Below are 27,103 nucleotides of genomic sequence, written 5' to 3'. Positions count from 1 at the left end.
AGGCAGTGAGAAATCTACTAGTTCGATGTACTGATTGACATGAAAGGATAAACCATGTTTAGGAACAAAGGCTGGATTAATCTTCAGAGAAGCTTTACTCCAAGATTTCCTCATCTCAACAAAGGGTTTGGAGCTGCAACCCTGTCCATCATAATATCTTTTCAATTGCAAATCTTCACTCGTTCATTTGATATCAAAAGATACGGGTAGGGATGTGCACCAAGTGAAGTGCTGGTTAGCAACGGATTAGACTTGGTCCTCCCTGTTAGTTGTTTTACGTGATATGTATAACCTTAAGTTTAACACTGAAAGAAAATCTCACATCATATATTTGCAGTAGGGAAACGCCAGTATGCACTTGTTTAATTTGTTTTAATTATAAAAACAAAAAGCTTTGACGGTGTAAAGGAAACTGAAATTGTAAAGATATGCATTCTGCAATAAAGACTTAAGTTACTATTAAACAAGGAATGTAAAAACAATCTTATCAATGCATGTTAAAGGGTGCACACATTTATAGTACTGGTACACTTCTTTTACTACATAAAAACTGTCATCTTGATTGGAAGAAACAGTTCAACTGCACAATATTCAGGTTTAAGTAACTTTAAAAAACACCTGCAAGATTAGATGAAAACAATAATACTTATTTGCAGGTAACAAAAAATAACATTTAATCTGCTGAAACGACATTTGTAAAGCACACAAATGGTTATTTCACAAAATAAATATCAAAGTGCATGTATTCTGTGGTGAAAACACTTTGCTGAATTAAATTAATCATAAATCTCTTCTCCGGGGATGTTTCATACATATAATCCAAACATGACTACCACAATAAACCTATATACTTAAAATATGTAGCTGTAAACAGAAATTCTTTAACTAAATCATGTGCGGTATAAGGTACATAGTTTATTTAGCCTTACAAGTAGCTTAATTAAAAAACTGTAGGTTGCTATCCATCATTATGTGTAAAACAAATTGAATTAGGAAATGTTCTTAAAACCAGAAGAGCATGTAGCAAATTTACATTTTCTGATTTTGTGTTTCTTTTTTTACCACTAGAGGGAGATAATATCAAGGAAATGTAGATGTACAGAAAACTCCAAAACAAGCTATTGTGCCAGGTATTGAGATGCAAAAATCCCACACTGAAAGGCAACTCACTGGATGTGAATGAATACTCCCACTCCTGCAAGACATATAATAAAACAGACACTTGCCTTTGTTAATATTCTCATATTCCTTACTCATATTTATAATACACCTAGCTTGCCAATTTCAAGTTCCACATTTAAGATGAGGGTCAATGGCACGGTACAAACACAGGAGTGTCAGAAATCTATGAATCAAAGCATGGGCTGGACCAATGGGACAAAGGCATATTTGTATTGAGTATATTTATTAAAAAATACAATATAATAAAATCTTTAAATCTTTTAACGATCAGGGCTAATGTTTCTTGATATAATTTTGTTTTAAACCAAGATTTGAAATGTCAGCTGCTGGAGTTGTTCAGATAAATACTGTATTATGTAACCATTTCAAAAATTGTTTTAAAAATTATGTATTTGTTTGTTTCATTGTTACTAGCATAACACGTGGCGTCACATTACCAAGTCCATTCCAGTCCCTTAATATCTACTGAGTCATCATGGTTAGGAAAGAGACCGATGGTTAACCGCAGATCTGTGTTTGTTTAGGACTGGGAAGGGCAGTTCCTGGGATCCTTCTTTCGGCACTTAATATTGCCCAGTAGGAAAAAAACGAATGGAAATGCAAATAACCCAACTGAACTAGTTCACTACTAATTTTTTTTTTTAAAGAAAGTATATCGCCTATTTGTGTAACATATCTGAACACTACCCTCATGGCATCAAAAGACATATTGAAAACTACCTAGGATTAAATCTTAAAGGAATTACTGTAGGTGTTCTGTAAGTTGAGACAACCACTCTAGGCATTTCACATTCAGGAGGTCACATTGTTGAAAAAAAAATATATACAACATAAATATTTGTTTAAATGTCCTAATATTGAGTAGTTTTTTGGTTTCTTTTTCATTATAATTATTATTTTTAATGATATTCTATTAAAAAGCTTAACTGTGCAGCAGTTGATCACATTTTCAGATGTCATGTTAAAACTAATATTTTTTGGTATAGGTGCCAGAGTGATGGACAAATCACTTCATTTATATAAGCATTCTGTGTGCCACACTTTTCTCTGTACATTCTTGGGTTTCCCAAAGTTGCAGCTACTATGTAGTCCACATATAGTTCACACAGTATAAACCTAATATTAAAAGTGGACATCCAAACAAGAACAAAGGAAAGCCTTTGGAACTGATCATTCCAGCCATAGAGAATGTAAAACTCCAGACCCAAGATGATAATGTTCTTCTTGTACTTCCATTATTCTTGAGATGGTTACCAGTCAGTCACAAGAAAATGAAAAAAAAAATCGTTTCTTCAAAAGCAGTCACTAATGGAGTCCTTAGACTGTGCAACATGTCTTCATATTTGTTGGTTTCTTGTTATAGTTTGAAGAGAGGGCTGCCACAGACTCCGGATCTCCGTCAGCACGACTCTGTTTTGTCACTTGGCTGGGAGATGGAACAACAAATTGTATTGGTTTACTGACATAACAACTGACTGTTTATTTTACTAAATGACCTCAAAGCTCCACTTACATACCCATACGCCAATTTCAAACTCCAATGTACCAACAATGACTAAGAATGCAAATATTATAGAAACTACGTGTGGTTCCAAGCAGAAACAACGCTGTTGATGTTGTCTGCCTGAAGTTAAACACTACTTCCAGTGAGTGATGCATTTCAAATAATACTTTGTGACAAAATTAATAATTGAATGGGTATTGCATTTGATCAGGTGACAAACCAATGGTATTTAATGGAACATTCGTGACGAAGAAGAAACGTCATTTTCAAAATCAAAAAGCAAATTCCAATGATTCGTTCTTAAACTAGGTAGGTGTTCATTAATTGAACTACTTGTACTGTACTATTACTAATGCTATGAATAACAGAATCAATGTTTGCATCAACCTGTCCAACTTAATTGCATGATATGTTGAATAGAAGGAATAAAGGAAAAATAATTAAATAAATTAGAGTAACCACCAGCAAAGGTAAAATACAGATAGTCTTACGCCCCTTGCCTGTTTTACAATATAGACATTTCCAAGATCACAACTGAATTTTCCAGAAATAAATATTCAGCCAAGAGACATAAAATTGTTAATCTTTTGATCTTATCTAAAATCGACACTAAAACCAACTCACATATTTCCGGCATAAAGTAACTACTTCTTCTATCAATGCTACAACAAACTACAAATACAACATTTCATGTAGTAACTGATAGATTAAATCAGTAATGTTTTACCACTGAAAAACACAACAGACTTGTTTGTACTGCAGGTAGTGTGGAGGAACTAAATTCACAAACAAAAAGCATTTCTATGACTTACCGGGCCAAATGTAGCACAGCTTCAATAATATTTGAACCATCTTTAGCACTTGTTTCACAAAACAGAGAGTTGTATGTCTGAATGCAAAAAGAAATGGAAGTGATTAATATGCATGACTCACGTTATACAGCACATTATACAAAGTAATTAATGTACAATAACTGTAAACCTGACAGACATTTTCTTGTTACAAACATATACATGTTTAAAAGACATCATTCCAGTTTAAGTTGGAACTCACCATTGCTAGCTTTTCTCCATAGCTGGTTGGAATACACTTTATTCCCTCCTCAGTTGCTTGTTTGCGTAGGTCTGCCTTATTTCCTACAAGCATAATGGGGATCTCACCTTGAGAGGCATCCTAAGAAATAAAATTGAAAAATAACTTTAAGCCCAAAAATTTTAATGAGGAAAGAACAAAAGAAGAAGAAATGAAACATGTAAAAGAGGTAAAGTATTTAATAACACACTGTGTATTATTATACAAACAAGTGAGTGAAAACCCAGGAGGTTGTCTGAGGCTATGTGACCCATGTAACATACCTCAATCATGTCCACCCATTCTCGAACATTGAGAAAGCTTCTCTCGCAAGTGACATCATATAACAATAATACTCCATCTGCCCGTCTGAAATATGATTTGGCAATACTTCGAAATCTGAAATAGGACCACATTTTAATCCTTAACAAAACCAAACAGAATCAATGTGATTATATACGAAAAGACAGACAATAACAATCACTGCCCATCCAAATCTGTAGGATCCTCACTGGCAAATCACAGATTGACATATATTCTGATTTTTTCATTTATGTTATATAAAACATTTTGCCATAGATATATTGCTGTTTTTTCATCAAGTAAATAATGGTAAACAAAGTGCTCTTCTGAAGAAGGCAATACCTTATTACCTTACTGCACTGCATTGAAATGAATCAAAATCCTATTGTAATGTAGACTGCAGAGAAATCATATTGTACATTATTCTAATGTTAGCCTTCATATCAAGAAAATGAAGGGAAGGGTGCTGACTAGGGAGAAGGAGTGAATATGAAAAGTGTTTTTTGATATACAATTCTGAGGCACCTTCCAAGGAGCACTGAGTAGGAGGTAATTTATATAGTGAATTTTATTACGACTGATATCAGTAAATATTTAGAACCTAACTTAGTGTCTAACGTAACACCAAGAAGTGGTTTGCTTGGTTGAGTTTTAGTATTATATTTCCATCGTTCATGATTGACAGAATATTCTAATACAGACTAAATCAAGATAATTACCTTTCCTGCCCAGCTGTGTCCCAAAGCTGCAGAACTGTAGGCTCTCCATCAACAACTAGTGTCTTCATTTGAAAGTCAACACCTAATTGTTAGAAAAGAAGATTTTAAAGAACATAAATACTGAAGCATTCACAGGGTTCAGATAATAAAACGTCTTATGGCCGCTTTATCTCCAGGTTTCCCTGTGTGCTTAGATGTTGAAAACATTTCTGAAGTGCACATTAAATCATTTATAAATAAGCAAATACATCGGTCTTGATACACAAGATACTAGTGACTACTGTGGCTGTTAAAAAGAAAAACTATGGCCTGAGCCAAAAGGTCTCGGTTTCTTTATTCATAAGTGATTAATGACATTTTAAACAGGTTGGCAAATTCTGAAATGATACTGATCATTTTTAAATATTATGTATTTTATTTGGTCAATATTTGAAAAATGGCCAAATATGAGATAATATCAAAAATAAAGCTAATTTTAAATGTTTTACTGCTCTGTGTCAGCATTTGGGGGGAAAAGAAAACTGACATTAGGTATCACAATATATAATTCTATTTAGTATGTCTCACCAGTTCAGGTCTCCGAGTCTATGCAGGACATGCACATATTATTAATCTTATAATTTGGATAGAACATATGTGTTGACAGCTTTTTAAAAGGGTGTTCTTTATTTTTGAACCAAAAATATAACATGTAGTTAATTTATGTATTTATTTATTTTATTTTACCATACATACCTAGTGTGGCACTGGTGTTTCCTCGGAACTCATTTTTGCAAAGCCGCAGTAGAAAACTGGACTTGCCGACCGCTGCGTCTCCGGCTAAGACTATCTTGTATGCTTTATCCGAATTTGGATATTTGAAGTCACTGTCAGCTTTGTCTGCCTGATAAAATAAAATACAACATAACAATAAGTAATCATGAATACATATCAAAACTAATTTAATGAAAAGCCTGACTCATATGGTTAAAATCTTCTATTTGCCATGTAATTCATGTATAAGTACTGCTCCAAGAGGGGCAAATATAATGGTTAAGAATAACATTATGCACATCCTGTATTTAGAGGCAGTCCAGTAGTACCAGGAACAAGTCAAAACATATTAGTCATGACAATAACCCATGGTGTTTCAGTTGAATGTCAAATGTGTCTTCTTTAATCAGTTGATGAAAGGGATTTTTTTCTAATTAAAAAGTATTCATTACTAATCAAAACCCACAGAGCCTTGTATAGTTGTTCTAGGGTGACAAAATATTAAGCATGATGTTATTTTGCCAACCAGAAACATTTTTATATAAAGCTGACTTCATTTATACATTGACTTCTTGTTTCATCTGCTTGTATGTTTTATAAGGCCTTTTTTCATTCTTGCCTTGAAATGTGTTCTTGTGTTGTGTTTACACCTATCCTTCTGTTTTGAGTGTTAACTATCGGGGACATGCACACAGGTCTGCATTTTGGATTATCTAAAGAGTACAAATGTAAAGAGTGCAAGCACAGTGATTATTATCTTCTGATTTACTGTGAAGACAGAGAATGCAGAATGAAGATATTTTTGTGAAACTAGAAAAAAATATGTGTATGAGTGTTGATGGGCTTGCATGGTGCAATTATTATGGAATGTAACCAGGAGATAAAATTAACTTTTTTAGCCACTATCCACCGTGTCTGGTAGAAGGAAAAAACTTACCAGCCACTTGGTATTTTTACCAGCCAAAGGCAAACATCACCAGAAATGCATGAGGGTGCGTAAATGTGTGGTGAACATGTTAAAACATGGCATTTATTCAGGTAATTAATCAATCACCATAACAAAAGCTATTTGCACACCTGCATAGACTAGACAGATGTGTATGACGGAAAAGGATCTGGATTGAAAAAACATGCTCCCACACAGTTTCTACTTGCAGGCGTTATATGGTATTTGATCAAAACATTGCATTCTATTGAATTATGACACTTGCTAGTAGAGACCGTGTACAGGAGCATTGTCTTCAAATTAATCAATCACATATGCAATAACATGGCACCTAATGGGGATCTGTATAAACACACTAAACTAACACATGAGCAGCGGTGTTATATGGTGGCACATTATTGCTCTTCATACTACTCTTCCTCTTCAGTGCTACTCCCTTCTCTGGGTTTCTGCAAGTCATTAAAAGGATTTCATTGGTTTGGCTAGATATTCATAGTCACGCTCTGTGGTTGGGTAAAAATATATAATCTCTAGGAATGATGACAGACAGTGACATCCTTTCCATTGGTCAGTACCATGCACGCCAGCAAAGACGCAATATTATAAACAAGCTGCACGTTTCTCTTCAGCAGCATCTCCGCTACGCAGCAAAACATGCATGTCTCTATCACAAATCGTTTCCCCATAAATTAATACGTTGTAATTGATGCAACAGATGAATACTTATCTAACACAACAACTTTGTTAAATAAATATCTATGTAAATAAACATCAGAAGACGTATGGAAATAGCATAATAACAGCAGACCTGTCAACTCTCACGCACCTCATGTCAGACTCTTGTATTATTGTCCCAACATTATCACGACTTTTTATTGTCACAATTTCAAATTAACTATAAGGGTTGTGACTATTTGTTTTAAAAAGGAATATTTTGCAATTACAGCTGTAATTGACTGAACAATATGTTTTTCTTTTAAATTTTTTATACATTTTCATTCAATTGACAGTTTAACAATGTGAGCTGCAATGAAAATGCCTTAACATTAGCATCCTTGTGGCAATGTTTTCCGGTCACAACAGCGAAATACAAAATGTATAAGACCTATCTAGCTTGCTAATTGACACAATCTACTTCTAAACGATTGACTTTTCCTCTCCAAACCACACTCAGACTGCTGCTCTACATTTGGAAACATAACTGTGCGCTCGAGTTACAGCGAATACAAAATAAATAGCAATAGCTGGCTGTGTATGTATTAATGTGTTTGTTGCTCCTCTTTCCTTTTCTGTCTTATTATAATTCTGACACACTTTGATCCAGGTATTTAATTCAGTAATTATGACTATGAAAAGTAATTAAAAGTCATTATTTTTCCACATCCTTAACCACCCTATTTCTGCTTCATTGCTCTCCATGAAGTATGTCTTCCCGGACCAAAGACTGTCCAGATGCCATATATTAAAAAAAACAACAACATGATATTGTGGTTTGCCAAATCGACTAACATACCAACACTACAATGTCAACAAATTAATTCGTATTTTGAAAAATACCAAATTCTGGTCCCAGTACAACCCACAAACAATTGGTTCCAAAATTTAGATTCAATAATTACTACATTTTACTGGAAGAATAAAAAACCTCAGATTAAGTTAACCACACTACATAAAAGTAAGCTACAAGGAGGTCTAGATGCACCGAATTGTTATCATTACTACCTGGCTAACCAACTACAATATATTACAAAATGGCTGTACTCAAATAAACAGATCAATCCGTGGATAGAAATTGAACAGTTTGTATCCAATGAAATTTCAATTAATGACTTACCTTTCATAAGCCCAACTGTTAAATGTCATAACTGCTTTAAGAACACTGCAATCTTCACAACCCTGACAGCTTGGTGTAAATTGAACAAAATCACAAATTCTACCATGACACCCTGCAACTTGCACCCCCAATATGGTCTAATCCTGACTTCCTGATTAATAAAATGCCAACAGTCTTCAGCATTTGGAAAAGGAAAGGTATCACACATTTACATCATATATTTGAAAATAATAACCTCCTCACATTCAATGATTTGGAACAGAAGTTTGGTATCGGTAAAGAACAATATCTCCAATATCTCCAATAAAAAAATGCTATCAAATAAAAAATGTAAATAATCAATAACAATCTACAACCCCCCCTTTCATGGAAACAATCGACAAATTAACCCTCTCCAAGAAATCATTATCAAAATTATATAATCTCTTATCCAAAAATGACAAATCTGCAAGAATATATTTACAATGAGTAATAACACCCTCACACAACTGATACAATTCAAAGTCATTCACAGAACGCACATTACCCAGCACAAAATGTTTAGAATGGGTTTCATAGGGTCTGATACTTGTTCACACTGTACACAGAACACCCCTGACAATTACATTCATGCCTTCATGCTGCAGCATCCCGCTCTCTCCATCCACGTCTACTCGGAGACCTGACCACACTCAACCTCCCTGAACAAAACCCAACTCAAGTTCTCATAGCGTTAACTATTGCCAAGAAGCGATACTGCTGAACTGGAAAAGCAGACACAAACTTAGCATCACACAATGGCTAAACCCGTTAACAGATTTTATTAAACAGGAAAAAACATAACCACCAACAATAACCAAGAAAACAGATTTACTGAAACTTGGGCACAATTTCTAATTTTTTTCCATTTACCATTGTAACTAATGCTTCATGCACACACACACACACACACACAACCCCAAACAGTCTGTTTAATTTATTATTATTTTTATTTATTCATTCATTTTTGGGTGTTTGTGTTCCCTCTTTTTTTTTCTTTATTATGCTTGGACATGAGTGATATATCTCAACTGGTCTCCTATAAGCGAACAATTTTATGTTCATATCCTAGGTTTACTTTTTTCTTTCTTTTTTTTTTTTTTTTACTAACTGTTAAAGTGATGAAATTAACAATAAAGTTGTGGGTGGGGGGAGGGGTGTGGCAGTGGCCATCAAGATCCTGAAGAGCAAACATGCCTATGAGGAGCAGGGCCTGAGAGCAGAGAGAGCCCCGACCAATACAACCTCGTCCGGGCTTACGAGTACTTCAGGTACAAGGGCCACTTGTGCCTGGTGTTCGAGATGCTGGATCAGAACCTGTACGACGTCCTCAGCTTCGGGCCCCTGCCCCTCAAGCACATCAGGCCCATCCTGCAGCAGGTCGCCACTTCCCTGAGGAAGCTGGAGAGTTTGGAGATGATCCACACCGACCTCAAGCCTGACAACATTATGCTGGTGGACTTATGCAGCCCCTCCGAGTCAAGCTGATCCACTTCGGCCTGGCCATCCATGTCTCAGAGGCAGTGTGCTCTGCCTGCATGCAGGCCGCATATTTCAGGGCTCCAGAGATCATCCTTGGCCTGCCCTACAATCAAGCCATCGATATGTGGTCGCTGGGCTGCATCATTGCGGGGCTGTTTCTGGGGTGGCCTCTGTACCCTGGGGCATCGGTGTACGATCAAATCCGCTACATTGTTGAGATGCAGGGTTTGCCTGCGGAGAACCTGCTCAGTGCCGGGAAGAAGACAAGAGAGTTCTTTAAGAGAGACTCGGCCGACTCTCTGTGGAGACTGAAGATGCCAGAGGAGCATGAGGGAGAGACTGGGATCCAGTCAAAGGAGCAGCGGCTGTACATGTCCAGTAGTTTTGATGACATGGCGCTGCTCCATATGCCAATGGATCTGGAAGGGAATGACTTGCTGGCAGAATTGACAGACCGGCTGCAGTTCATCGATCTGCTGAAGAGGATGCTGAAGACGGACCCAGATGACAGGATTACCCCTATCCAAGTCCAGAACCATCCATTTGTCACCTTGACACATCTAGGCGAGTTCCTCCCCAGCACATATGTCATGTCTTGTGCCCAGGACATGGAGGTCTGCTATAGTTGAGTTAATACCAACACAGCCCCCAGCACGACATCCAACAGCCAGCTCAAGGCAGCCCCCAACACGACGTCCAACAGCCAGCTCAACACAGTGCCCAACACGACATCCAACAGCCAGCTCAACGCTGCACCCAACACGACGTCTAACAGCCAGCTCAACACAGTGCCCAACACGACATCCAACAGCCAGCTCAACACAGTGCCCAACACGACATCCAACAGCCAGCTCAACGCTGCACCCAACACGATGTCCAACAGCCAGCTCAACACTGCACCAACCAGGCACATCAACTTGTGGCTGCAGAGGGGAATGAAGGGCACCAGATATAATCATCCCCACCATCGTACAGGCACCGGCAACAGACGCCCAACTGTACAACCCCCCCAGGCCAGGCACTATGGGCAGGGCTTGGCTCACCACGCGGGCCACGAGAAACATCCCCCCCGCCCCGGGCACTATGGGCAGGGCTTGGCCCACCATACGGGCCACGAGATTGTGCATTTGAGATACTGCTTCAAATTTTCACACAGGGCCAGTTGGTGTTGGATAACTTTTTTCCTTCAATAAATAAATTGATCTTAAAAAAAAAAAAAAAAAGTACTTCGTAGCAGTTATTAGGAGAATAAAGAAGCATGTGACTTATTATTATTATAATATTTAATTCCAAAAATCACTAGTCACACCTTTGTGATATGAAACGTCATCAGAATCTAGGCTACATACAATTTTTCCATTTCCACTGTAACTAAAGCTTCATGTACACACACACACACAACCCCAAACAGTCTGTTAAAAACTTTTTTATGTATTATTATTTATTTATTTATTCATTTATTCTTGTGTGTGTGTGTGTGTGTTTCCTCTTTTTTTCCCTTCTTTATTATGCTTGGACATTACTGATACATCTCTACTGGTCTCCTATACGTGCACAATTTTATGTTTATATCTTAGTTTGTTGACGTGTCATCGGGCTGTCTGTCTGTTTGTCTGTCTAATTGTCCACCTGTTGATTTTTTGATTACTCTGTTGGTTGTTTGTATGGCTGTCTGTCTCCTGGGCACGGACGGTTTTGGATGGGTAGGGAAGGGCAGTAGGGGAGGGTGGGTCGAAGAGGGTGGGATGGGGTTAGAGGGGCTATTGGGGGGTAGGGAAGGGTAAAGAAACTGTCAGTGTTTTTTTTTTTTTTTTTTTTTTTTTTTACCAACTGTTAAAGTGATGAAATAAAGTTAATTCATATTTTGAAAAATACCAACAACCATACCATACTCTATCAGAAAATAAAAGTTGAGTTCCCATACACTTGTTGGCTGTTGGTTGTAAATGTTATTCTCTGAATGTAACTTTAATTTAGATAATAGACATCAACACTAATACTTGGCCTAAACTGGCTATATTACTATTTACAACTTGGAGCGTTAGGCTGGTGTGTCAATTGACCCTGAAGCATTTCCAGTCAGACAGGTTAGTCTGCTCTTGAGTTGGCCTGCAGGTAGCGTCCAAAGTGAGTTGCTAGTCAACCTGTGATCACTGAACTGCTTTTTCCAGTCTCCTCCGAGGCATTCAATTGTTGATTCTCTTTCAAAGAGCAATTAAACCTAATGGGATTGATACTATTTTTTTTTGAGCGAAACACAAACACAGAAGTATATCACCATTTCCGAACCAACTGTAATACAAGAGTGTCACAATAATAATAATGTTAATAATAATCATCATAATAATGCCCTAGTAGTTATCCTAATTTGCTGTGGAATCCCCCATTTCAAATCCTTTAAAAAAATAAAGCAGACCATATAGACTACACAGAACCACATGTATGAAAAATGAACTAGAACCTATTACAACCTTTTAAACACCTGCCCCTCAGATCTTGCATTTTTTTTTCTGAATCTTGGAGGTGGATCTGCTTTCTAACACTACTTCTGACTGAACTGTATGGATTACACACACTAAAGACTTGCACCATGATGTTTTAGGGCCTTCAGTCAGTTGGTGGGCACTGCTAGATAATTAAGTGACAAAAATGAATCACAATAAATGTAGTTCCCGACAAAAGTGGTACTGTGTGAAACTGGTATTAAAAAGATGCTGGTTAATCTGTGAAACAAGCTAATATTTGATTCATACATTTGGAACAGTGAAAAGTGAACACCTTGTTATATTTTTCTACATCTTCTTTTAAGCATTCAAAGACTTGCCACACTTCTCACAAGACTGCACCACTATGAAAGCCTGCCAGACATTTTTCACAATTCAAGTTAATATGGGATGCTGTACCTGTGGAGAAATTGCAGAAATACATCTGCGAGTTGAGGCTCCTGAACTGCTCCTGCTGACCGGATTTGACGGTTTCCAGTCTAATACTGAGCCGCTGTCAGAACCACAGACCACCTCATCTCGGATCTCTGGCACCTATCAATGGAAATTAAGCTGTTTAGTTCCATTTCATTTCAAGACAATCCTATTTTTCTTCTCTCTGTGCACGTATGAAGCAAGAAACGTCTGTGTGTCTAATCATGCAGCATAAACTGAACCAATGAACAAACTACATCAAACACAGAGTTGCAACTGGGATGCATTAGACAAATGTACAGTTGAAATGTGTCTTCAGTAATTATACATTTATGCTAGAAGCACTGGAACACATGTATAATTTTATCCGTTTCGAGCCCAATGGTTCTATAAAGCTAGACTTCGAGCTCCTACTAAAGATCAATCCCAAAAGAAGAGCATTCGGTGGTTGTCCTTCCTGGGAAAGATCAACCTGCTTTATGCATAAATGAGCAGTAAAGGTCACACTTCAGAGGGTGAGCATCATACATCTGTGTCAGAAGCGTCTCCCCCCAGGCTCTCTGCCATCTCCTGTGACCTTTGGAAGGCCTTTTGAAGCCGGGTCTCGGCCTCCGAGTCGCAGTCATTGGAGTCTCTGAGGGTGGAGAGGCCACTGTCGAAGCAGCTCTCCGCCAGGCTCTCCACCTCGCAGCTCACCCTGCGCATGGGGTCGCACATGGCCAGGGAGTCACAGTCCTCATCCATGTAGGAAGAGTGAGAAGACCTGAGACGGTTCAAGACAACACCAAGGGAAGACTCCAATAAGAACATGACACACTTTCCAGGAAACTGTTCTGAAATTTGTCAAGGCATAAATTATGAACCTGATTTTCCATGTTGTTAAAGGAATTACTAATGAGTACACGTTAATTACAGTTATTGTAAAATACTTACAACTTACCTTCTCTCTCAAAACAATTGGTAAAAGCCCCAATGATTTATGCTTTTTTTTTTAAACTGCAAAATGTAATCAACTGAATTCAAACTGCGCTCTATGATTATTTGTTTATGTAACTGCACTTCAAAATTCCCTGTATTAATGCATCTCAGTCTCCTTTTCTCCCACAATCCACCTACATACAATTATTTAATTCTGCACTAAGTTCCTATAGAAAGCTACTATGAATTACTTAATGTTGTACATCATGTTGGGTTCTCTATTATTAACATTTAACCAATTAAAGGAAACAATATTACTATATAGAAGGGTTTAAATTAATGTCTAAATTCACATTATGTTTTATACTTCCTAATTCCTCAATATTTAATAAAAAAGTAGATACCAGCCATGTCTCACCTGTCAAAAAATGGAGATCTGGATCTTGAAATTGTACTTCCTGGGGACGTGTTGGGCAAACGCTGGAATATCAACATTAACATTTTAAATCAATCAGGAGAAAGACAAAAACCTTTGCTTTATATATGTCCAGTTTAAAACGTATGCTTATTTTGTGTTCATGTTTACAAACCTAAAAAGTAAAGAATATTTTCTTTAAATCCATCCAGTTATCCAAGAGAAATACATGGAAGCATTGGCATTATATATTTGACTGTATCCATAAACAATACAAAATCAATGTTTTTGTTTTATTTTGTAGCCTCTTTATGCCTGGTTGTTTTTGTTTTGCTTTATTTGGAAATTACATAAATAGAATATATATATTATATTATAAAAATCAACAGATAATCAGGTGACATAAACACAACAAATATGAGCTAGATAAGCTAGGACCATGGCCCCATGTTCTATGCAGCAACACCTAGACAGGATAAAGGATCAACAGCACTGTATAATTAATTAAACAAGGCTACACATCCAACACATACAGGTATTTCGATAATTGCCCAACCACTATATTATATTACAGTAACTGAAACCTATCATCAAGTGCAGGCTGTGGCATGCTGTGTTATGCTGTGTTCACATTGATCACCAAAACCCATGGCCACACCTGCACCCTGTGCTCATATCTGCAATATCTGCCACTAATCAAGAATTATAGGACCATTTGGACATCCTATATGGTCTTCCACAAGCCCCACATGGTGGCTTTGTCATATCACCAGACAATGTTGAATAGATGCCATAGTTGGGCCAGCCCAACATCGTAAACAAACATCAATTTAACATCCTTGTGGTTATTATAGAAATGCATCCAATACGCTCCCTGACTCTCATCATATGTTTAACGCATGACCCACAAATGGGTCTTATGGGAGACAAAATGTGATAATTTTCTATATATATGCTCATGTGATATAGTGATTAGCGTCATGTCAGCTGCTGGAACCTAATCAAGCAAAGAAGAAGTCGCAAAATGTTTCAGAAAGAGAAGTATGCTACAGTTTCAAGTAGAAAGTTCTCTGAGAAATTGCAAATAAAATAGCAAATCCTCAGTGCCCAAAAGTGATGAAGCACCTCTTTGTCCATTTTGATCTACACTAGAGCAATGGCTGCTGTATTAGGAATTACACATTGATTCACTAATGTGCTTAAACACAGTGATAATTGTTTGTCCCTGGAATCTCTCTGTCTCAACTGGGGGATATCCACAGAGCCTAGGTGGCTGCTGAGCCTCAAAGGCAGTTATTTAAAAGGAAACCCCACTGGCACAGCTGGCAGAACGAAGAGTGGGTGACAAATACATTAAAAATAAGGAACAATGTTAAGGTGGTTAACTGTTGATGCTTAATAATATATCCCTATAAAACATGCAGAGTTGTCACTAGAGAAGGCGTGTTTGATGTCTTCCTTGACAAGATACTGTACAAAAATACAAAATACAAATAAATCCGTTGATACTTACTAAGCTTTTATTGTATTTGCTGAAACTCTGTTCCAGTGCACTTCTTAGCCCATCATTACTGTCATGGAGCTTCCTATTAGCGGACCTTTAAACATTAAGAAATAACATTTCAGGTATTCATCAAAATGAAATAATTGAACTAAATTAGGATTTACATTACATTTTTCATATTTCTTTCCATTATCAGGTTTTCATTAGTGCAATTGTTTTCTAATTAGTATCTACAGTGAGATAAAAAATTAGGTGTCTAAATTATGTTACTACAAAAGTCACAAAGCCTAAAATAGAAGTCTGCAGTAATAAACAGCTTAGAAAAGTATGTGAAAAAATGTTGTATGGGTCTATAACCAACTAATCTTCAGAACATAGACACACCCTATATTTGTATATACTCTTACATACTTATATACTTATCATTATTGCAACATTAGCAAAGACAAATAACAAAATAAAAGAACAGAGCTCAGTAAATCTGAAAGCCTTATCTTCACAGATGGTTTTAAACTTACTGCAGCATCTCGATTTGCCGAGCTAAATTATCCCTTTCATCGCTGTATTCTCTGATAAAGTCTTCATCCCTGAAAAGATTGTAAAAAGGCTATCAGTAAAGAAAAACATTATTTTTAACCTATATTTAATAACAATAATAATAAGAAAATCTGAACTTTTGAAACAGATTAGTGCATGGAGAGCTTGAATTTTGATTACAGGAGTTTACTGCCAAGTAATTAAGTCCTGAAAGAAGAACTGCTGTGACACCCGTAATCTAAATGTCAGGCTCAGCGGAGTCATTTCAGGATATCCTGTTACCACCTTCCTCACTTAGTAAGTGATAGAAAACAAGCCAAAGGGATTTCTTACACTCACTCTCTCACTACAGCTAGAGTGCTTAACAAACATTATGAAACTGATAGAGAGGCTTTCAGTTTCTTCAGAAGCATATCTAAACGTGCTGTAATAAAAAAACAGCTGTGTATGTCTCACTGTGTGGTACATTCTGATCACATTGGCCCCGGAGCCATACAAACAGCACTGTATGAAACCAGAAATCACACACACAGATGGAACATAAACTCATATCCATATCCAGATTATGTGTGTAAATAGTTGCTATCATCACAGAAAGGGCTACTGAAGAACAGTAAAGTTGCTGTGCAGCGTGATCCGAAACTAATTTAAAGTTCAAGTTCAACATAAATTCAAAATCTGAATCTCAAACTTAAATTGTTAAATGCTTTCAATGTACTTCAATGGCTATCATTAAATTTAGCATGGTAATTAATGCAAGCTGTTCTCTCACCTTTCAAAGTTCATACTCTGATCTGTGAAAACACTTTTCAAAGAATCCAGTTCACTTTGGAGGGTTGCAATATTAGTTTGAGACTGAAGCAGATCCTTCTTCAGTCGCTGATTCTCCTACAAGAGAGACCCATATTATATCTCAAAACTATTTCCTACAGTAATGTTTTGTTTCTTGTTTTTGTTTTTTGTAAATCTGAACATTTTTAAACATTATCGGGGAATAAACATCAACCACTTACCAATGTCAGCTCATTTATTTTTCTTTTTAATCCCACAACCTCATCCTTAAGATTGATATTTTTGTATTGTTCTTCTATCTGAAAGACAAAGAGTATCTTGATTGCTGACCCTAAATTCTGTAGTCGGAATGCATAATTCAGCTCATGTATTGTCTTTAGATGTTTAATTACAGAGATACACTAACATACAACATACATACAACATACAACAAATAATTATTTCAGATTTTACTCATTTATGTATTATTTATGAATAATGTGACTTTCCTAAACTTAAACATTTTCCATAGGCCTACCCCCTCTCAATGTTCTTACTTTCTTTATGCATATTAATGACCATAATAAACGAGAGACCTTTTAAACTAAAATGTTGAATCTAAATTAAATTCACTATTTAAGACAGAGCACTTCATAGTTTATAATTTTCTTTCTGAAAGCTAATAATACCAGAGTTGGATTAAGAATCCTGCTATCAAATAAACTAGATAGCTAATTAATTTAATGAAATAAATGATGCCCCCTGCTAGAACAATAATAACAATAATAATAATAACAATCGATTCTGTTACGCGATGTAATTCCCGTCACACATTTTCAATAGAATATGCCACAAGAAACAAACATACTAAAGGCTGTTAATATAGTAAATGGCAGCTCTAAAAATTATTTAAGTGTACAGGTAAATAAAGGTCTAAAAAAAGACTAGTATAGTCTACACTTTTATGCATACTTTCAATTACTAACGTCTGCATTAGTAAAATGAATCCCGTAAATTACCAATTTCATCTTCTGGATTTTCATCTGTAATTCACAGACCTCGGATTCATACTGACTTTTGAGGTCATACAGCGCAGCTTCAGCTTTTTTGTTTTCCTGTAAAACACAAAATAAGCCAATTACTCTCTAGAGTGTTGAGATTCACAGTATTCACAGACAATGAGCTTTTAAAGAACCTTCTATACCTAAAACATTGTAATAATTGTCTAAGCAATCTGGTCACATATGCCTGTTGAAGAATGTCTTCATCTGACAGACAATATATGTCAAGTATTCCTAACCAGCAAAACATTTTCTATGTACACAAGAAACTGTTCTTTAATAGACTGGCTTAAGAAATCTATGAAGGAGATTAATGTAGGACTTTCAAAAGTGACAAACTAAGAGGCTGGTGGCAATATAATTTCTAAAATCAAATTGGGGCCTCTTAATAAACTCCACGCAAAGGGTTTATATGAAATGTATCATGTATCAACTTTCTGCCTCTTAAAAATATAAATTAAGTGGCCTGTTTAATTTCTTTTGAATACCATGTGGAAACTCTGCTGCAACATAACGCAACTTGTCTGCTATTATAACTGATTGTATTTCACTTTCCCTTACACTGCTACTATTTCAGAACAACTTTGTTTGCAATCCAGAAACATTTAGGTCAACACAGAATGTACTGAATACAAACGTTACTTTCTGTGCTTGCAGGCATTACTTTTATCAGTTTCATGCAAAACCTTGAACGTTAGCCAAGAAACAGGTGAAGTACACTTAAATGAGTAGCTTAGGCTAAAATTAATTATTATGTAATTCTTTCCACTGAGAAGCCAGAAGTCTACTACAGGAAAAATGTACAGGGGGTAACCCATATAAAACGGCCCATTAGCTTCACTATATAATAATAATAACAATGTCTTTCTAAACAGATGAATAGTTGCACCTGCACTAGAGGTCAAAATGTTATATGCTATGGTACATTTGGTACTTTCAGAAAGAGCACATTTTGGGAGACTCCTTAAATAGAGTCTGACAGGTGTAAATGCACATCCAGAGTGCACATATTTGATAAACCACTGCATCTTATCCAATCATTTGGAGATCCAATTTTAAAATCATAATTTTATTGATAGGTTTATACCACCTCTTGAAAACATCTTTATAACTTTCCCGCCAATGAATAATTAAATAAATATTTATAAAGGGCACAGTACATGATACAAGTGAGATTACATATTTGTCTCTATTTCTTATCTAGTGTCTATTGTTACGCAGTTATTTAAAAAATAAACCAAACAGAAAAACATAGCCTACTTAAGTAGACACCAAGCATTCATGTGACCTTTAGCAAACTGACAGGTTTTTAAAATGGGTGTCAGCTGCATAAGACACTGGGACACTCCACCCTCAATGCACTGGTGACATGAGTGTGTGTAGATGTGTTTGCTTATGTGCTGTATTGCAGGAAACAAGCAACTGTTTCAAAACAAATATGCAAATGTCAATGGCAAGACAGAAGCCACGCTTAAACCAGTCCTGGACAACCGTTACTAGGCCTAGAAAGTAAATCGTTAAACACAAACATAAATAAATACACAGTATACAAAAAGTCCTTAGTTAACTGTTGTTTTGTAACAGACTTCTGTATCGTGATACCAAAACCAATAAGGACTATTTGTACATTTATGCAGGATGACATCCCACTGCAAATAAAGTATACAATGTGCAAACAGGTAGAGATTCATTTTCAGAATATCAGGATGCTTGATTCATAAAAAGCTAAGCGAAAGGAAACAAATCCTTCAGTCTGATACGTACTTGTTGTCTAATGTTGTTTTCTGTTGCTTGTATTCGCTGATCCATCTCTTCCTCCATTTCACTGAGCTGCATTGCTGCTTTATCCTGAGCTCTGGGGTTTGGGTGAAAAAGTATAGCTTTTACATCACTGGTTATATAGTAGCATGTTGTGATTACAGAGGTAGAATTGTGTTATACCAAGGATTATACTTGTTTTGGTCAATGGGCATTTCACGACATCAAAAAACATAGCAGCGACCAAACCAACTTTCATGGTATAAAAAAGTAAAACCAAGCATATTTAAGTAGGCTTAATTACTTTTAAACGTGTAAAAACATAAAACTACTGAAAATTCAGAAGAAATAAACAACACACAAATGGTGTTTCCCTGTCAATGTGGTGCTCTGTCTTGTGACAACCAGATGTCTGTCACAAGGGTAAAACAAGCATTGCTAAGCTGTTCCCTCAGATTTGGTCCGATAAAATCCTGTTTCAAGGGTAATCAACGGAGGACTCAAGCTGTCCTAGTTGGATGAAGAAGCTCTCTATATGAGTTAGAAAAGGGCCTTGACTGGTTTGGCAGCTAGCAGTAGTCTTGAATAATAATAATTAAATATATTTTGTTTTCTAGATTATTTTAATGATTGGTTTAACACAATTAACTGAATTTTGAGCACTTCTGTTGTCTTCTGAGATGCTGTATGTCGTGCATGATGATCTTTTGCTATCCATACATTATACACTAAAGAAATGTATGGATAAAGGGGCCAGGTTTAGTTTCAGAATTGGAGGGGACGCTGTCAATATGAATATATTCTATTAAGACAACTTAACATTCTGGGTGGGACAATTTAACATTCTCTCAACATTGGGGGGGACATGTACCCCCGTCCCCCACTAAACCTATGCCTATGTATGGATAGCAATTAACATGTAACCTAATTCACTGATGATAAAACTGACATGTTGGGAACCTGCACCAAAAAAAGGGGAAGGCATTGAATTTGCATTTAGCTAGAAATCACCATTCTCTGTAAAGAAATTAATACAATTAAAAGGAATTATGGACAAAGAATCTGAATGTTAAGCAATTTTAACATCCACATGGCTTACCTTTTCACAGCCAGCGCTAGGTTCTCCATCTCCGAATTCTGAAGCTTGATTTCTCGAACAAAGTTCATTATGACTCGTTCATACTGAGGCACCATTCTGGGCTCGGTGAGGTTGATATTCTGGTACAAGGTGGCCACTTGTTCCGCTCTGTAAATAAATAAACATACATGAAAAGACTGTCTCTTTCCATTTTTATTTTGGAAAAAAATAAAATAATGTGTATGAATTGCAGGTCAGGGAAGCTCAACTGTTTGTTTTTTTAGAGTATGTAAATTAATTTCACAATGTAAAAATAAAAAATCATGCTGAAGGTGTCAATTCAGTGCAATGCTTAGAGAAAAATGCAATGTTCAGAACAGAACAACATTGTTTTTTGCATTAGTGTATGAATAAAAATGGAAGCAAAGGGGGGTATTGCAATGTTTCTGTATAAATAGGAGTGCATTTCCATCTTTCAATCATCGAATACAATTGGCAGAATTGGGGCAACCTAATACAAATATTTAAAAGTTCAATGTAAACATCTGCATTTCAAATGCAGTCAAGCATAGAATACAACTATCACCCAAACTGGTTTTCTTACATGGACATACTAGTCAGCTGATTCATTGAAAACAAATGTGAAAGTTAAAACAAGAGTAAATATGCAAAAGGGAAAATGGATTCATAATTGTTCACAGTTACGCAAGTTTCTGTTAAGCTTCTGTTAAGTCATACAATCACCACTTGTTTTTCCCATTTTAGAGATGGAGTAGCCAATTACTACCTAACCCAACCGACATCTACAACCCTTATGCCCAACCACACTAGAGATGAAACCACACTTGGGTGCTACTTCCTCATGTATGTGGCAAATAAAAATCCATAACTATCAGTGAGACAGCATTATTCTATGAACTACAGCCCTGATTGAGCAGTGCAGATTGCATTGTCAATGAGTGGAAGTGAATGAATAACTGTACAGCACATGAAATCCCTAAAAAAACATAAGCAATAGAAATTATCTGAAATAGAAGGGCAACAATACAGAAAGGGCTGGTAGCTACTCCTTGTGTAATGAAAACAGCACTCTCAAAGCATATGCCACCTGAACTTCCTGCCTAGCAATTTCACTGCATTTTCACTCTCGAGTTGCTCACACAAAGCTATACAAACATACTGCTAAAATTAATTTATGTTGCAATGTTATAACAAGAAAAACCTATTAATCCAATCTTGCTCATTTACTTTGTATAAGCAAAAACTATACAACAAATCCATCCAGCACTTTCTTGAAGGAACTTCAAGTCAGCTTCAGCTACACTCCTGGGTAGTTTGTTCCAGACACCCATTATTCCCTGCAAGCTCCTCCTAATTTCAGTCCTAAACATTTAACTTTGTGGGAGATCACAGGTGGGATGAAAACATTTTGTATTTGTAGTAAAACGACCACCTATTTGTGTGACAAATTGTGGTCATGTTGATTTTATTATAAAAGAAGCAACATGCAGAGAACTATATATTTGTAAATACTCAAAAGCTAAGCACTTAGTGGAATATTGTACATTTTGTATTTGTATTTGATTAGCTCTTCTCATGACTGCCTTTGTGTTAAAAAGTAATTAACAGTTATATAGCTAATATATTTGACCTATCAGACCATTCACTGGATAAATTATAGATCTTATCCAAACATATTCTGCCAACACGAAACCAAATTAAACAAAAATTGTATGCACGAGTTAGTGGGATGTATTCATAAAGCATGATATTTTCCTTCATGCTATGTTAAATAACCATAATTGTTACTATTTTCTCAATTTCTCACCCCAATCATTAATCTTGGTTCAGTGCTACAACCCCCTTCTTCAGGAGGTGCTGTGCCAATGCTCTACAGGAACCCCTGATCAGAGACGGGCAAAGGCAGGATTGGACCTCTATATTTGACTCTTATGAGTTAAAAAAGCATTTAAAGAATGTATGATCAATGCCTAACTAGTGCAATGATGACATAAGCCTGCACAGACCCATAAAAAGCTTGGCAGAGACTGAACAACTGCATTTTTGTATTTGTAAAAGCAATGGGGGGGAAAACACAGAAAAAGACACTAATAGAGATCCAGGGTAATTCCATCTCACATCAAACAAGGCAATTCCAGCATCCAGAACAAGGCCGGACATTTGCAACAGGATTTGGAATGCAGTTAAACAGAAACACCAATGTTTCCCAGGAAGGTACTGTAAATTCAGGATGGGCAGATAACACTAACATCTGTGTTTTTGGGGACACCATATTAAATGCAGAAAGTACTCCTAGGATTCTTCAATTTTTCCAACACAATAATACATAATAAAACATCATAAATATACCCTGAACTAGAGCCAAACCATTTTCTCATAATTAATCTTTGTAATTAATAAAGAATGTGTGTGACTTTTCATTAATTCAAAGATGATTGGACTACTAACCAAACCTTTCGATACCAAAACCTCATCTGTTGGAGCTTGACCATGACCACGTTTAATTCCAAAACTAAAGAATGGGTTGATTGAATGGGTTTTCTGAATCCTCAAATAACCATTCTGTGGGTCAGAAAACTTAGCATCCAAATTGCTTGTATTCATGTACATGGTGCCTCAATTCCAATAACGTGTATAATGTATTTCAAGGTTTCACTCAGCATTGTCTAATTAACAAATGCAAATAAATGATTGCACACGTTTGTCAACTAGCATACTTCTGAATGTCTTTTTTTCATGAACAGTAGCAAGCATACAACTGGTTAAGTTTACGTTTTAAATCATCACTTTTCCATCCCAAATCAACCCTAAAGAAAATGGACCAAGATATGCAACTCCATTAGCATTGTGTCAGTAGACTAGACAGGCATGTGTTTGGTCTTGGATTAATTGTGACAAAACATTGTTTCTTCTAAAAAAATAAATATTTTTTTTTTTATTTTGACTCACTGCCTAGGCTGTATCCTTGCAATCTGTAACTTTCTACCCAGCATTGGTGAGTTCAAATACCAATACAAGCATGCATTGAAATTTACTCCTAATCCTAATGCTTATCATTATTATTTGAACAACATGTTTGACGTACATGACAAAGATATGCTCAGGAACAGGACTAACTAAAATTAACCTGAAGAATTATAAACCTCTTATGTTGATAAAAGATAAGCTTTTTTCCATGTGGTGAAGGAATCTCATGGCTTTGCTCCTGACAGAAAGGGTTGTACTGAAAAAAGTAGGAAATATTACATCTAAGTGCCTAGTTAACTGCTGTCATCGTTAGATTTATTTTCACAAACAAAAACAACAGCTTATTCAAAATCTGAATGTATTGCTTGAATAAGAACTACACTTAAAATACAATTATAAAAGCTGTATGGCCTTCCTCAGGATAATGTGCACTTGTTTTAGGACAATAATCCTCTCAAAGCGTCCGGTTTTCCTTTACTGTGGTAACTGAACTATTTACTTTTTGAATAAGTCTACACATTGTAGATATTTTGCTAAAGCTATAAAGATTGAATGGATTCACCATATTTTTTATTATGGAAATTAAATATGCAAACATATTATAAGATTGTCAAATCTTACTCAGCCTCATCATCGTTTTTTTTTTTATTATTATTATTAAAACTGTGTCTTCTGTGCCCTGTTACAGGGACCTATAACTAAAGGTAAATGAATTCAACTAACTGGAAAAAAGGCTTATGGTTGTCCAACAAGTTCCTCGGAAGCAAAACATATCTACTTAACATAAACCTGTTCATAATGTAACCACAAGACAGACACAAGTATTGTAAAGTATTGTGCTTTTAAGATACATATTCCAAGTTCATGTTAAACGAGTTTGAGAAATATGTGAATAAAGTATAAAAGTAGGCAGTGATGAAAGTCTAGCAGATATTTCACCTTGGGATGAATTTCGCCTGCTCCCCGAGTCTGTGGTGAAACTGCTCCCAAGCCTGGCGAAAGTCCCCGTTTTCGCTCTCCATCCCTCGGAGGGAGATGAGGTCGGATACTCCTTGAAACCCGTTAGTAAACTCCTCAAAGTTAATGGACCCGTCCCTGTCCACGTCCAGCTTTGTGAAGATGGTCTCTATCTCAGCCGCCTGGACGTGCAGCTCTGAGCAAACGGTGAAAAACTCCTCTTTTTCAATTCGCCCCGAATTATTGAGATCACAGGCGTGAAACAGAAAGCGCAGTGTGTCCAGATCCTCTTCTTCCTCCATCGGGGAAGAAAAGCGAGAAGCCAATGTTTAACTGAAGGGACTTTTCTTCTCCCTTAGATGAAAACATACATGTGTCATATTCATTAAAAGTCTTTTCTATATCCCAAACGCCAGATGCAAGCAGATAATCTCCGTTTAAAGTGGCAACATATGCATGTGAAGAAGAAGAAAAAAACGTTTACAACAAATGAAAGATAAATGTAAATGATATTGAAGGCTTCAAAACAGTCCAGTTATGCATGCTTTTCCAGGTGTTCTTCCCCAGCTTTACTATCCCTAGTTCAGGCTCACCTTGCACGAAGGTAATTGTTTTTTTCCTACTTTTCCAAATGGGAGGAGTGCGTTTTGCTGACGCGGGACTAACCTGGTTTTGCTCTTTTTCTTGCCTGTAAAACTTTTATATAACAGGAGGAAAGAACAAACACTGGCTGGGCACACAGCCATTTAATACAATTAATCGCATGAATATAGAACAAGACCTTTCAATTAACACTGGTTAAATACATACAATAATAATAATAATAATAATAATAATAATAATAAAGTAATTAATATGCAGTTTGCTTATGCAGTACATCATATTATTATTCACATTTAAGGTGGATATGTATTCTGAAACTGGTAAACTAAATATGCTGAATAGAAAAGATAATTTAAAGTTCAATTCTTCACACATTGTGCATAAGTGGGACATTCAACTGATTTCTCATGCAAAGGCTAATTGTAGACAACAGTAATTGTAGTATTGTAGTAATTGTAGTAATTGTTAATTGTAGTATTTTTGTATTATTCATTCATATGCTTAACCAAACAAATTACAACACAGGTGTCTTGTAGCTTTTCAAATGAAATGCCACAACTATGCAAAGTTCTATGGAAATTCTCTTCCAATTTACTGTGACCTGGATAGAACCAGAATAACAAGCTTTTTTATTACTTTCACTTTTTAAGGAAATCATAAAAATGGTATACTTACTTTATGAGCCATTATTCTTCGAAGTAGATCTTAAAATATGTAGTATTACAATATTCAAAGCTTAATACATGTTGTGGTTTATATTTAAATATTTCTGACCATGCTCTTTGTATTTGTTTTTCTTTGCAAAAAGTGCACAGAAAACTACTGAAAATATTTGTTTTGTTTTTCATTCAACCCACCAATTTCTTCAAAAGTAAGTAAAGTCAAAGTTTTAATGTTAAACTACAAAAGTCAAATTCAATTGGTTAACTTCCTGGTATAATATGCTTATTCCTTAATAGTAGTTATTGATTGACTTATGTCCTTGATTACAGACATTAGTGTCATTGTGCAGCTATACTTAATTTCCTACCAATTTCATGGCTTTGTTCAGCTAAATATAACAGAATGATTTATTATTTATTAAATATCAATTGAAACATGCTCTTTTGCTGGATCCAGAGTCGGTGACTTGCAGAGTACTAGCAGAAAATATATGAAACAGGAGAGAGATTATTATCTTGAGAGAAACCTGCACAATAAATCTAAACAACCTTCATCATATTACTGACATTATGTTGGAACAAGATATTGAATGGATCCCAAGAGATGAAAAAAGACATAGAAGACGACCACATCCATTACCGGTTAAATGGTTTAGAACACCCCCATTGTTCCAGTTTTTAGACATTTAAGCACAGTTTTTAAGTACAGTTTCCTACACCATCAAAAGGCACTTGGAAACTGGAAGAAACTCTGTCAGGAAGAGGTCTGGCAGACCCAAAGCCACAACACAATCAGAAGACAAGTTTCTGTGAGTCAACAGCTTGTGTGACAGGCGGCTCACAGGCAAAAGCTGGAAGCACAGCTTAACACTGGTCGAAGTAAGCAAGTCTGTTTCAAGTGTGAAGAGAAGACTTCAAGCTGCAGGTTTGACAGGTCCAGTTGCAGTAAGAAGGCCATTGCTAAGATGGCAAAATAAGAAAAAGAGGGTTGCCTGGGCCATGAAGCACCACCAATGGACTACCAAAGACTGGAAGGTCTTATGGACCGATGAATCAAAATTTGAAATCTTTGGTTCATCACGCAGGGTTTTTGTACGCTGTTCTGTAGGCGAAAGGATGGT

At 36.2% G+C, this 27,103-nt stretch overlaps 1 protein-coding gene across 1 annotated transcript; it reads right to left on the bottom strand.

Moving 5' to 3' along the window:
- Positions 1–353: 353 nt before the first annotated feature.
- On the bottom strand, positions 354–25,496 carry rasef (RAS and EF-hand domain containing). Its single transcript, XM_066711096.1, has 17 exons — positions 24,700–25,496; positions 20,794–20,940; positions 19,701–19,791; positions 17,895–17,990; positions 17,118–17,195; positions 16,877–16,992; positions 16,086–16,154; positions 15,577–15,661; positions 14,067–14,128; positions 13,259–13,493; positions 12,716–12,850; positions 5,515–5,662; positions 4,780–4,861; positions 4,042–4,156; positions 3,740–3,859; positions 3,499–3,575; positions 354–2,608 (listed from the first exon to the last, which is right to left on the bottom strand). Exons 1-17 carry the CDS (start codon positions 25,017–25,019, stop codon positions 2,500–2,502), a joined length of 2,085 nt encoding a protein of 694 aa, XP_066567193.1. The 5' UTR covers positions 25,020–25,496; the 3' UTR covers positions 354–2,499.
- Positions 25,497–27,103: the final 1,607 nt, after the last annotated feature.

Source organism: Amia ocellicauda, chromosome 8, assembly GCF_036373705.1.
Source record: "Amia ocellicauda isolate fAmiCal2 chromosome 8, fAmiCal2.hap1, whole genome shotgun sequence".
In the NCBI taxonomy this organism is placed as follows: domain Eukaryota; kingdom Metazoa; phylum Chordata; class Actinopteri; order Amiiformes; family Amiidae; genus Amia; species Amia ocellicauda.
The sequence above is the reverse complement of the archived record's forward strand: the minus strand, read 5'-3'. Positions and strand labels throughout refer to the sequence as shown.